This window comes from Drosophila persimilis, unplaced genomic scaffold (assembly GCF_003286085.1).
Source record: "Drosophila persimilis strain 14011-0111.01,24,50 unplaced genomic scaffold, DperRS2 tig00000002-arrow-pilon, whole genome shotgun sequence".
NCBI lineage: Eukaryota > Metazoa > Arthropoda > Insecta > Diptera > Drosophilidae > Drosophila > Drosophila persimilis.
The window spans coordinates 12,617,444-12,630,293 of record NW_020825289.1 but is presented as its reverse complement, the minus strand read 5'-3'; the positions used below and the strand labels follow the sequence as shown (position 1 = coordinate 12,630,293).

Genomic DNA, 12,850 nt, shown 5'->3' with positions numbered 1-12,850 from the left:
GAGATGAGTTAGCAAATGAATATTCTATTGTCAATATGGTAGGCGCATTGGTGTTCGGCTTGAGGTAATGATCGTGCCAATTGAGCAATGAGTTTGTAGCATACATTCATTAACCATCATCTCCACCTCCCAAAGAACGTACTGCCCGTTGCGTTGCGTACCCTTGTGTCTGTCCACATTCTCTTCAGAAAGAGGAAAGGGTCTAAAAACCAAAGGGGGGGTTTTATTCTGTGTTTGGGGAGGGCCCATTATCTTTCAAGCAGAGAGCCAGTTGCCATGAGGAGGCAGTATTTATTGCCATACTTTCGGGGCTGTGGCCAGCATTCACTTGAATCGAATGCGCCGACAGGTGTCGCCGCAGCGACATGTAGTTCAACTCTACACGCCATGTAGAAAGTAAAGTGCGTGTCGGGCAGAAATGCGACTCTGAAAAAGTAGCATCAAGGATGCCGCAAAGGATATGCAATTTTCTATCCCATGTACATGGAAAATATATGTCTGTGCAGACCAGACACGGGGCAAGCAACGCACCAACGTTGGATGTACAATATTTTGATAAAAATAATGCTTAAAAGATTTCCAAAAAGGGGAGAGATGAAGGTTAGATTAGGGCCTTATTTACATAGAATCTGTTCCATTATTTGGTGGCAGCTGGCGCTATATGATTTTAGTTGGATATGTTTTGATGGGCTAAGTGGGTTCAAAGCTCAAGTGCCAGCCAGTCAAAGAGCAAAAGATCAATGGAAGTCGAGTCGAATCGAGGGCATACTTGGACAGAACCCCTTTCTGCTCAACTTTTTCCACTCAAACGCGGCGCCGTTTCCCTTCACTGGGTTTCGGCACTAATTAGATGAAACTTTGCTTTGATCAACGATTATTAAGCAGTAGTATAGGATCATATACGATAGATAGATTGTCTCGATTGCACTTTGAGCGCTGGCGTGCGGTGTGTGGGTGAGATATTGAGCGATTGATTGGCGGTTATTTGGAGATTTAAGGCATTGCAGTCGAAATTCATGAAATGATCGGTCAATTTCGTTCGCCGTGAAGGGGGGTTGGTGTTGCGGGTGGGGGTGGAGTTGGATTCTGGTTTCCGGTTATTGTTGTGTTAATGGGCAATAAAAACACACATGAACGCACATCGTAACGTTTTGTTTTTACATAGAAATCCTACCTCAAAGACACCCGAAAAGGTATTTGTCTTATTTGATTAATATATTATATATAATTGTTTGTATTTTGAGTTATTTTCGGTTATCGTTCGGTTGTAGTTGTTGTTGTTATTGTTGGTCATTATCGTTTTACAGACATTATAATTAGTTTTGGTGTTAATTAAAGAAAAATGCAAGAAATATATGGAAAATATAAGACAGTTTTAGTACACACGTGTTGGGCATTGTGAAATGAACAAAACATAGGGATAACAATGTTGAATGTTGCAAATGTTACAAATGTCACAATGCACATCACATTTGGCCGCTGCCGGTCGTTTTTGGATGTTGGATGTGCGATAAAACCAAAGCAAACAATGGGGGCTGTATGGGGGCTGTATATGTCCGCCCAGTGGATGCTTACCTGGACACAGGGCTTGCAGAGGTTGACGCACAGGCCGTCGGAGTCCTTGGAATAGTGCTCGACCAGCTCCTGCAGGGTTCTACGGGCCGAAAGGATAGGATAATCGAAATGTCCAAGTACAGTGTGTACTCCGCACTCACCTGAATGTTGTGCGTCTGGCAATGAAGAAGCCGCCCTCGTCCAGCTGCCTGATGCGATAGTGCTTGACCGTGTCGCCATCGCGCACTGCAAAAGAGCATTCACAGTGTATGCATATAGTATACGAACAGTAGAGTACAACAATTATAAATGCCTGGTTCGGCACGCACCTGATAGCGAATAGTCGTTGTGTCGGCTCTCGGAATCACGAATTAAAAATGCACCGTGCTCGTTCTCTGGCAGTAGAAGTTTTTTCTCAGCCTCAATGCGTTTGATTTTGCGGAAGTACCAGCTGCAATGAAAGCGCGAGAAAGAAAATTATAATTACTGCTATATATATGTAAAGCAAACATTTAGAGTTTATTAAGGAAACAGCCGTTCTATCGAGGTTACACCAGTCCCAGTCCCAGTCCCAGTCCCGCCTGATCATCGAGAGGTAGAGACGGGGCGAGGCGAGGCGAGGCGATAGACGTGGGTGGTCTGGACCTGCTCCCCCCTTCCCCCCACCTCCCCGCACTGTGAGTCATGTATCATCTGGAACGTGCCGACTTTTTTCAATGGCAAATTGCATTTTTGTATTTTATTTTCTGTCGCCATCTAGAGTTATAATATAATCATTATGCAATTAGGCTGTAGAGGGGCGTAGAGACATACATATGTATACATTCTAGAAATTACCATTCCCATATAATTTACTACTGCGGGTGCGAGTGCTATATAAATGTCAAAATTGGTCGGCTGAGGGGCTCTATTGCTGGAATTGGATAATACTCGTTTTATATACATATATCCGCAATAGATTTGCTCACGTTTTCCCTTTTCGAAACGGAAGCACGGTGAACGGCTTTTAATGCAACAAAAATTAACTTAATTGCAAAAGGATAGAAAAAAGCTGGTCTATTGATACATTAACATTCAATTGAGTCCATTACCGAGGCAATTTAGCGGGAGCCTGCTTCAAACAAACCTCAAATGTTGCAACAACACTTTTCGTTTTCGTGCAAACAGCTGGCGCAGCCCGATTTTGTTATCGATACTTCGGATAACAGAGGATTTGTGCACTACAGTGTGCGCTTAACCTGCCTGCCTGATTAGAATACATCTTAGACCTTTGCTTAGGTGCTTGGACTCTCATTCAAGTCTTGATTCGCTTTTGTATGCTTTGGCAGACCAAGCAATTCTCTTTCTCTGTTTCCCCCAATGCCCAATGTGTGGCTGGTGGGGCTGCCATGTGGGGGCTATCATGAGTTGTGAAAACTGAAACATTTCAATCCCATTTGATGCAGCATTAACATTGACCTTAATACAGACAAAAGTAACTGGAAATTGTTGGACCTCTCTCTCTTTTCCCCACTCTAGCGTCTGCTTTTCTTTCGCGGAGCTGGAGAAGGAGGAGGAGGAGGCGGGGGTTTGGTTGTCAATTAAAAAATGTGTGTGTGAAAGATTGCTTACATAACAGTCCATCCAATTCACATTTTTGAAGTTCGTGACGAATAAAGATAACGGATGATGACAGAAGCGTGGCTAAATCGGCGATGAGACCCGATATACATACACGATGGTTTGTCTGTCCGTCTGCCTCTGGCTGTGTGCCAGAGATGCCCCACAAAATGCAAATATGTGCTCATGGTACCCTATATATAGGTTACCCTTCTCTCAGGCCCCTGCATACAGAGTCTTTTCATTTCAATGGATACAAAAACCCCCCCCAGGCGGTGTGGGGTGTGGCCCTCTTCGTTCTGGGCTCATAAAAGTGAAAGCTAGTTTCCAGGATGCACAATAAAAGATTCCTAATAGATCCAGATGGCAGCTGAAAAGAAGATCTCATCGGGACCCGCTCGTAAATGGCTTCTGGTGATGGGAGAGGCCGAACGGATCGCAGATTGCGCAAAGCCATTTAAGGCCAAGAACTTGTCTTTCGGCCCGGCCCAGCCCGGTCGGGGCACTCTTAATTGGTTGTCTGCTAAGCCTGCTCCGCCGTCGCTGTCACAGTTGCAACAAAGTCATTTAGCAATTTGCCAGTCAACAGGATTCGGATGGGATGGGGCTTTGGCTGCCCCATGAATACTCATGAATGGGAGGTGCTTTTGCCATGCCGTCTGGCTGATTGATGGGACGACATCCGAGTGGGGAGTGAATGAGTGAGTGCCTTGGCAGCACGTGTCTATTACGCCAATAAGCGTTTATTAGACGCCATCAAATGCACTGAAAAGGGGGGCCAGTAGAGCCAGTATCGCGTACATGTATTTATAGACATCTCTGCCATCCTGGGACCGGGCTCTGCCATTAATGGTGCCTGCATGACTTTCATAAATAGGCACCACGATTTAATTACACACAAGAAACGAGTACTGGCATCCTGGCCGTTTTGTTAGGAGAAGGGGCTAGTCGCAGCAGCCCTTGGCTGAAAGGAAAGCAAAAGCCCTGGAGGCCACAAGGATCCACTGCCTGCTGGCGGCCCATTACCGTACATAGAAATTTGGTCTAGAACATGCTTTTATTTATAGACGGACAGAGCTACCGATGCGATCAGATTCGATTCAAACATGGCCTGGCTTGCTGGCTGGCTGGCTGGCCCAAAGCCAAAATCAAATGGCCAGCGCATGCGCAGCCTCCTCTGGAAAGAGACTATTTTTAAACAAGGCAGTGCCGCGTAATTCGATTTTGTCTAAAAATATCCACTGCCACATGCACAGGCAGGCAGCTCGCATTTTGCTTTTTTTTCTACAATTTTTCTACGTCCAACATGGCTTTGAGGCGCCGTTTCTTTTGGCCATGGCTGGTGGCAGCCAGTGCCTCGGATCGGGCCCAACATGTTTGGCTTGTTTGGCTGGCACTTTGGACACATGCACTTTTGAGTTAAAATTAGATTAAATGGCGGATCGATCGATCGATCCATCGATAGGCGGACCTCAAACGGAGATCTTTGGCTGCATCTGAATTTTGCCGCAGTGGCTGTTCCAATTTCCAATCTAGCTCCGCTATTGTGACTCCACTCCACGCCACACGTCTTGACTTGACTTGACCACTTGATTGACACTTGTCTGTTGGACTTTTGGCCCGTTTTCCATTGTGCCAAAGGAGCCAACCAACTTTGGCAGCTGTAATGGTTTCAGGCAACGGTCCCTGGGTCTAGTTCTAGTTCTTTTCCTTGAAATGGGCCACGAGTTGTGCCCCAAATGGGCCGAGCAGGTCGTGGTAAGAGATGTGTCCATTCTGTCTGTCCATTCGGCTGGGATCGGTTGGCATCACGTCACGCATGAATCAGAGTTGGGGCCGCATGGCAACCATATTTTTGATGTTAATTTCTACACACGGAGCTGCTAATCAATTTCAAAGCCAATTATTAGCCATTGTGGATACTACGATTCCTGCTTTGCATGCCACGAGTCGTCCCCGCTCCGCTCTTCCCTCTCTGCGGCACATTAATTGGAGTACACTGTTTCGTTGTCCGTTTTGGGACATGACACAAACATGGAGCCAGAGGCAGAGGCACAGACACAGGCACAGGCAGCTCAGGTGCAGCTCAGGTGCAACTCAGTTGCCACTGCCACTGCCACTGCACTGTCGCTTTCTCTATAATTGGCTGCTGTGCCCCAACACATCCGCCGCATGCCGCATGCCACAGACTTTTGTATTTCCCTCCTCTCAATATTTATTTAGGCAACGCAACGCCGCAACTGGTTTTGGAATGCTTTTTCCCTAGGAATAACTATGTTCACATCAGAACTGAAATAACATATTATTGATCTCTAAATGCAAAAAGCAAAATGCAAATCAAACAGTTCATTCAGCCTCGGATCGGATTGGATCGTCTGGGTGCAGAGCACGGACCTGATTCATACGGAAACCCACTGCCCGTGCCACCCCAAGCCCACCATTTCGCATTCGGATGGCCATAGGTACTATTTATGGTACCCCACAGAAAGGAGGAGATACTAAAGAATCTATAGGATAGCCGCTGGCATCTGTTGGCACCTATTTTGTCAGTTGTTCCACCTGCGAATCCTCAAAGCCCATCGATCGAATCCAAGAGATCAGATCTCTTGTCGACGTCCATCTATGGCTCCAATTGCTGTTCGTTTCCTGCATTCGAGCGGCCCAATCATAGGCCTTGGACACGAACTTAACAATTGACAGTTGTGGACCACATACGAGATGGCTTGGCATGGCCTGGCATGGCTTGGTGTGTGTCTATTTATAAAACCAAGCCAGGCCAGGCCAGGAACAGGCCACCATATAATTGCTGTATGGCGCCAATTGCAGAGAATTGAGTTTGCAATGCAACTTCATAGCCAGAGGCAAAGCCAGAGCCATAGACAGAGCCATAGACAGAGACAGAGACAGAGCCAGAGCCAGGCCAGAGCCAGAGGCGGGATATGTTGGTTAAATAAGCAGCCTCTCAGAGAGATGGGGCTGAACAGATGGAGAGATGGAATAATAACAATGTGCCGCCTGCTCAAATGCAGTATTTCTTTTTTTGCTGGACGGAGATCAATTTAATTGAGTCAGATCGGAGCAGCCAGCGGCTGGACAGGATGCCCAACACGGCAACACGGCAACACAGCAAATGAAATACTTGCCACACTCGGACACACTCCGTCTCGGACACACAAATTCCAAATCAATGCAGACCGTGCAACGTGCAACGTGCAACGTTCGGCTGGCAACCAGTTCCGTGGTGCATCTAAAAATAAATATGGACAGGACTGGTCTGGTCTGGACTGGGGGCCCGCAATAGATTTAGTTTTTATGGAGAAATAATTTGTTAATGGTAGGCCTTGGTGGCTCTCTTTAGAATCGCCAACAGCTGGAGATGGGGGCCATTCCTGGCACCAAAACGGGCCAGCAGAAAGAGCCAGAAAGAGCAGTGCCATCGGACCGAAGAAACTATCAAGTTCCGGCTACAATTCCAGCCGCAACTTTCCCAGATACTAACTGGGACTTTGAGTCCCATCTCATCTGCTGGATCTATTCCACGTAAGTGATTCATTCGGCCAGCACGCAAGGGCCATTTATGAATAGTTTTGGCAAATTCTCGAGACAATTTCGCTGGGAGAAAATTGATTCAAATCAGCATTGCATTGCATTGATTAATAAACAATTCGAAAACAATTCAATGTCACATCCATTATCCATATGTCGCCGTCTACAGCTTTGACATGATCGGCGACGACTGTGCTCCGTGGGGGGCGACTGAGAGTTTCCGCTTGGGGGGATTCGAAGTAGTAATTGCCAGGGTTTTGCATCCACTACGTATACTTAATTTCGGGTGAGGCATGTGGCTTCTGCTGAACGAACGAACGACTAATGATCGACTCTGGATGATCAGAGGAACGGTTCGGAACGGAACGGAACGGCTGGGTCTCTGTGGCTGGTTCTGGGACAGGCACCCATGAAAATGAATGCCAATCAAAGCCGTGCAAACAATGCCCCCAACCGCACCCAGGCGATTTTCTGTTGCCGTGGATACACACGCATGGATACACATACTTATAGACCAACTCTATATACATATGTACTATGCAGATATCGTTTCTGTTTTGTGGTATGTACATCTATTGTAAATTGTATATTGTATGGTGGATATTTTGTTTGTCGACAAAAATGCATTCTGGCACGCCAAAAAAGGGGGGGTGAGGGGGTGCGGGTTCCTCTTCTAATGAGTTTTTAATTTGTGGGGGACATTGATAAACCTACGTACGTTCTAGCGTACTACCATATCATCTACGGTGGAACAAAGGCACGCAAATGACTGTCATTGGAGGGACGGGAGGATGGGACCAGGGAATCAGGGGTTGCACAACGTGGAAGGGTTCGACGGGCCGAACCAAAGTGCCCCAGAAGCCGAGAAGACTTCCCGCAATCGATACATGTACTATTTCTTGTTAAATCTCGCACCCTGGCCGTATCTGGAGGCTGCCTTTTGCTCTGGGGGAAAACCGTCAACAGAGATGAGTAATGCCAAAGCTATTGACAATAACAAGACGCTCGGCTCGACGAGCAGCAAATAATTAGAATAATTGTGTCCGAGCTTTGGAGGGGGGAAATCAAGAAGAAAAAGAGAGCGAGACGGGTTCCGCCCTCGTTTCATTTGCTGCGAGAGTGTTGTAATCGCTTTGCAAGAGAGTAAAAGAATTGGGAGAGCGCAAAACAGCGAAAGAGCGAGCGCGAGAGAGACGGCGCTCAGGCACGTCTCAACGTTATTAACCTGCAAAATATTTGACTATCAAATAAACGACACACCACTGCACGCCAAAGACACACCACACACACACACACACACACATGGGTAGACGGTACGTGATGATGGTGTTGTCTCTGTCTCGCTCGTGCCGCGGACCACAGCATTTACCGTTTGCAGTCCGAAGAAGTTCATTAATGGATCAGACGATCGACGATGGAGGGAGAGTCGTGACTTTTTTTCCTTCCTTCTTTCTTTCTTCTTTTTTTTGTTTGTAAATTTCGTTAATTAAACATAAAACAAACACTGTTCGACACATATTTATAATGTTTGAGTGCGCCTCACTTCCCCTCCGCACATACAATGTATTTTCGAGGAGAGTTCGAGTGCTTTTTCGGGCCTCTTCGGCCAACACGTGTATGGGCTGTACAAAGGTTCGCATTGATATGCAAATTTCAACGTCTGAACCAATTTGAAGGCGCTTTGGCCTTGAAGCTGCGTTTGTTTTGCGAATTTTAGATGCAGTGGAAAGATACCAGGCATTGGCGCCCAATGCCGCTCCAGACGGAGCCCGGAGGGTTCCCACTTCATTCAGCACTTTGTAAATTCCCCAAAATGATATACAACTCGTGCGTGCAGCGGCTCTAATCATAAATAAATTAATGGTTATATGTAATACGTAGATTCGTGCATCCGACGGGGCGTTGTGGAGGGCTGTGGGTGTGGGGGGGTGTCTGGGAGGCTAAACTTACGATTTTTCATTTAAAAATTCACCGCGCGTAAATTCCGAAAGTCGACGCGATTTGCCTTTCTTGGCCGCAGTCGTCGTAGTCGTCGTCGTCGTCGTCGACGTCGTCGTTGTTTTCGGGGGGGTGGAGCAGGCACCGCCTACGGCGACGGGCAGCGATCGCGACTTCTCAATGGCAGTCAGCGGAAGCGGGCAGGTGCACTGGTGGCTGGGCAGATCCTCCTCGAGGGCCAGGCAGGTGCACCGGAGGGGGCTCTGGTTGGACCAGCGGCGCAGTGGCTGCCTCCGGGTCTCCCCTCCCCCTGCCGCCGGCAGGCAGTGGTCCAGCGAGTGCTTCTTGACCAGCGCCAGCTGGTGCCTCTGGCGCTGCTGCTGCTGCTGCTCCTGGCCCGGGCCGCGCTGCAGGCACCGGTGCTGCTTGAGGCTGCGGCGGGGTCGCGGCGGCGACGGGGTCGGCGTGTGGCCGGCGGTGGCGGGCGGGGAGCAGGCCACCGACATGGAGATGGCGTCCAGGGAGCTGGACTTGATCAGGCAGCCCCCCAGATCCGTCTGTCTGGCCTCCGCCTCGCTGTCGCTCTGCAGCTGGAGGTGGGCTCTGTGCTGGCGCCTCTGCTGGGCAATGATGCGCGTGTACAGCTCCTCGGAGTCCAGCGGCAGGAGCAGATTCGTCACCCCGATCCGCCGCTTGGCCTGGCTGCGCTTCTGCTTGGACTCCTCGGGGTGGGGCGTCGCTCCTCCGGCGTCTGGCTCCTCCTGCCCGCTGCCCGCCGCACAGGATCTGCTGTAGCTGAGGATGTTGGACAGGCGTCGCATCTTCTTCGGCTTGCTGGCCGGCTTCCCGGCTTCCACGCCACTCTCTGCGGCACTCGGAGTCTCCTGGCTCTTGGCCGGCTCTGGCTCTCGCCGCACCACCTGCTCCTGCTCCTGCTCCTGGGGCTGCTCCTCCACTTGGCTGACCACGAAGCGCGTTGGCTTGGCGGCCACTGGTCGTCGGCTGTCGCCTGCATCGCTCGCCTCCAGCCTCTCGCCCTGCAGAATGTCGTAGATGGTTCCGTACTTGTGCGCACTCACGGCGGACTGGACAGTGGAGCAGGCGGAGGCGGAGGCGGTGGCGGAGTCTTGGCCGGAGGCCAGTGCTCGCTGCTGGCGCTGCTTCTCGCGCTCCCTCTTCTGGATGATGTCGTAGATGACGTCGCTCGACTTGCTCTCCAGAATGGAGCTGAGGCTCTTCCGCTGCCACCCGCCGGGGGTGCAGCCGCCGTCCTGCGAGGACTTGCGGTGGTGCAGGATCTCGTAGATGGTGCCGTAGGTCATGTACTTGTCGTACTTCTGGTACGTCAGCTGGTAGATGTCGTTCTTCCGCTGGATGATGTCGTAGATGGTGCCGTAGACCAGCTTGTCGTAGATCTTGAAGTTCCGCCTGTAGTTGGCGTCGCAGTTGGAGCCCGGCAGCTTGGCGTACGTCTGGAGCTGCTTGCCCTCGCCCGTTGGGGCCGCGGGCACGTTCTCCTTGTCCCCAGTCTTGGGCTCTTTGGTCGAGTGTCGGCGGGGCAGGAAGTAGCTGGCAAAGCTTTTGCGTTGCCTCGAATTCTGTCGCTTCAGCGGTGACGTGGTGGCTGTTGTTGCCGCTGCTGTGGCTGTGACTGTGGCTGTGGCTGTGGGTGTGGCAGCGATCACTGCAACTCTGTCCAGACATTCCAGGGGCTCGATTTCGCTAACCAATCGCTTGAATTCCTCGTACGATGTGCGCCGCTTGTGCGCCTTGGCCCGCTCCTTGGCCGCAAACTGATGATCGAGAATCTGCGATAGAAAATCCGAATTCTTTCGCATTGCCTCTGTGGTGGTGCTGTTGATTGTTGCTGTTGCTGTTAGACATCCATCGGCATCGGCATCGCCCTCACAATCGCCATCTCCGGTATCCATTTCATCGGGGGCCATGGGGGATCTGGGGCCTGGGTCTGGGCCTGGGACTGGGCCTGGGACTGCGTCGCTGGTGGCAAACTCGTTTGCGCAATCCGGTTTATCGCCTCTCTCGCTTGTGGTTTCTTGTTCTGAAATGGAGGCAAGCGTTGTTGTTGTTGTTGTTGGTGGGATCACAGTGTTGCTGTTGCTGTTGCTGGCTGCTGCTGTTGTTGCGTCATCTGCCGCAGCCATCGATGATGCTTGTGGCATGGACAGTGGTAATGTGGCTACTGCTTCCGACGCCGACGCCGCTGCCACTGCCGCTGTTGCAGGTTCAACAAACATGGCTTTGAACTCCTCGTAGGATTTGCGACGGTTTCGCGACTGCGTCAGACACTCCTTGTAGTTGCGGCGAGCGATCTTCTCTGCTGCCACTGTGGCAGATGTTCCGACTGCTGCCGCTGCCGCTGCCGCCGCCGTCGCCGCCGCCGCTGCTGCTGCCAGGGCATCCAACTTGTTCTGCATCTCCATGAAGCCCGAGTCCATGGAGCTGATGGTGCTGGTGGAGTCGAAGCTCGTCTTCCGGCTCGAATTGTGGCTGACGGGCGAGCCCGGCTTGGGCGGCGTGGGCGGTGGCGTCACGAGCAGGGCCAGCAGCGCATCCTCCTCGTTCGGGGCACACAGCAGGTCCACATTGGGGCCATCACAGCTGCTTCCTGCTCCCTCCGCCTGCTGCTCCTGCTCCTGATCGTCATCGAAGCTGATCAAATCGCGCACCACCGCAGAGGGGCCGCCCTGCGGCGCCTCCTCGGGCACCACGGCCAGCACAGTGGGCATTTCACTAGACGATTCGCGACTTTTGTTAACCACTGCGTAGAGGGGCAATGTCGTTGCTGCTGTTTCCGCTGCTCTCAACGATGTAGATCGCGCCGCTGTCGGTGACAAACTGAACGCTTCATTGACGTCGCTCGCTCTATGACTGGAACAGCGACTGCGAATGCGATTGGGGCTGGGGATGGGGATGGGGCTGGGGCTGGGCATCGGAATTGGCGACACCTCTTGGCCCCCGCCCACATTGCATGCTCCCAGAGGGGCTGCCGCTGACGCTGGCGTGCAACTGCTGCGATTATGAAAGATTTTAACACTGTGAATCGGTAATTTGTGGTGGCGATTGGTGTTGGGCCGATTACGTGCTATCCCCGTCGAGACGGTCCCGTGCGGCCTGTGCCGCTGCTGGTGGTGGTGGTGGTGGTGCGGACGGTGCTGCCGGCGGGCATACCGGCTGGCAATGGTGCAGACAGGATCCAGCTGCAGCTGCCACGTCCCCGCGGGGTCGTTGACCGGCTCGTAGTCGCTGCCGCGGCAGCTCCGCAGATACCGCTGCAGACGGCGCCCGTTGCAGGTGCCGCTCTGCCCCGTTCGCTGCTCGTTCATGCACTTGGCGCAGCAGAGGAACTCGTACAGAATCTCGCCACCGGCGACACCCTCACCCACACCCCCCTCCATGGCCTCCATGGCCGAGTCCGAAGAGGCGGGCGGCGAGGGCGAGTACTTGGGCTCCAGCAGGAACTCCAGCTGGGCCGCCGCCGCGGCAATGGCCTCGGGCTGTCCACCGGGCCGGTCCACCGTCGGTGTCGGCGCTGGCGATGCCTTGCTCACGGGCATCAGGATGTACGTGTTCTTGGCGTTCTTTGGGGGCTCTGGGCTCTCGCTGGGACTTGGGGCGCTCTCCTGCTTCAGTCCCCGTCCCCGTCCCCGTCCGGCGGCCACAATCGAGCTCTCGATGCTCAGGCCGCTGTCGAGGAGCGTGAACGTGCCGTCCGATGGCAGGATGAGGCGGCCCTCGGCGGCGGCGTTCACCAGCTCCCGGAGGGCGTGGACCTGCCGCTCCGTCACGTTGCCCTGCAGCTGGATGCCGTGCAGGGCGAAGGCCGTGGGCTTGTTGTTCACCGAATTGGGATCGGTGCACCACACCACGGGCATGGCAGTCATGCTGGCAGGCTATCGGCGGATGCTGCGGGATCTACGGGATCTACGGGATCAGGGCTGTGTGAAGAGAAAAAGGCTTGAGCTTGGTACAAATGATTCAGCCCGAGGGGCGGAGGGCATGGCAGCCCGTTCGCTTTACTGTTTCGTATCTTTCGCTGGTTCTGGCAGATCGGAGAATGGGAGAATGGGCATAGATATAGATATCAGATCTATATTTAGATGAGCACAGATTTGTCGAGGAATTCGATTCCGGTTCATGTTTTCGGATGCCAAAACCGAAAATAGATACATATATTTATTTATGTAAATTACAA

General features: G+C 51.9%; 1 protein-coding gene across 2 annotated transcripts in view; it reads right to left on the bottom strand.

The window, feature by feature from the left end:
* Positions 1-12,850, bottom strand: part of LOC6592911 (tyrosine-protein kinase Src42A) — a 33,638-nt gene that overhangs the window by 2,446 nt on the left and 18,342 nt on the right. Inside the window, exons 2-5 of one of the 2 annotated variants that reach the window (XM_026985674.1) lie at positions 8,650-12,593; positions 1,884-2,005; positions 1,716-1,800; positions 1,576-1,654 (exon numbers count right to left, since the gene is read on the bottom strand). In XM_026985674.1, coding sequence (XP_026841475.1) covers positions 1,576-1,654; positions 1,716-1,800; positions 1,884-2,005; positions 8,650-12,539 — 4,176 coding nt within the window. In that variant the 5' untranslated portion in view covers positions 12,540-12,593. The remainder of the gene's footprint in view (positions 1-1,575; positions 1,655-1,715; positions 1,801-1,883; positions 2,006-8,649; positions 12,594-12,850) is intronic. The other variant, XM_002018543.2, reaches the window with a different exon arrangement.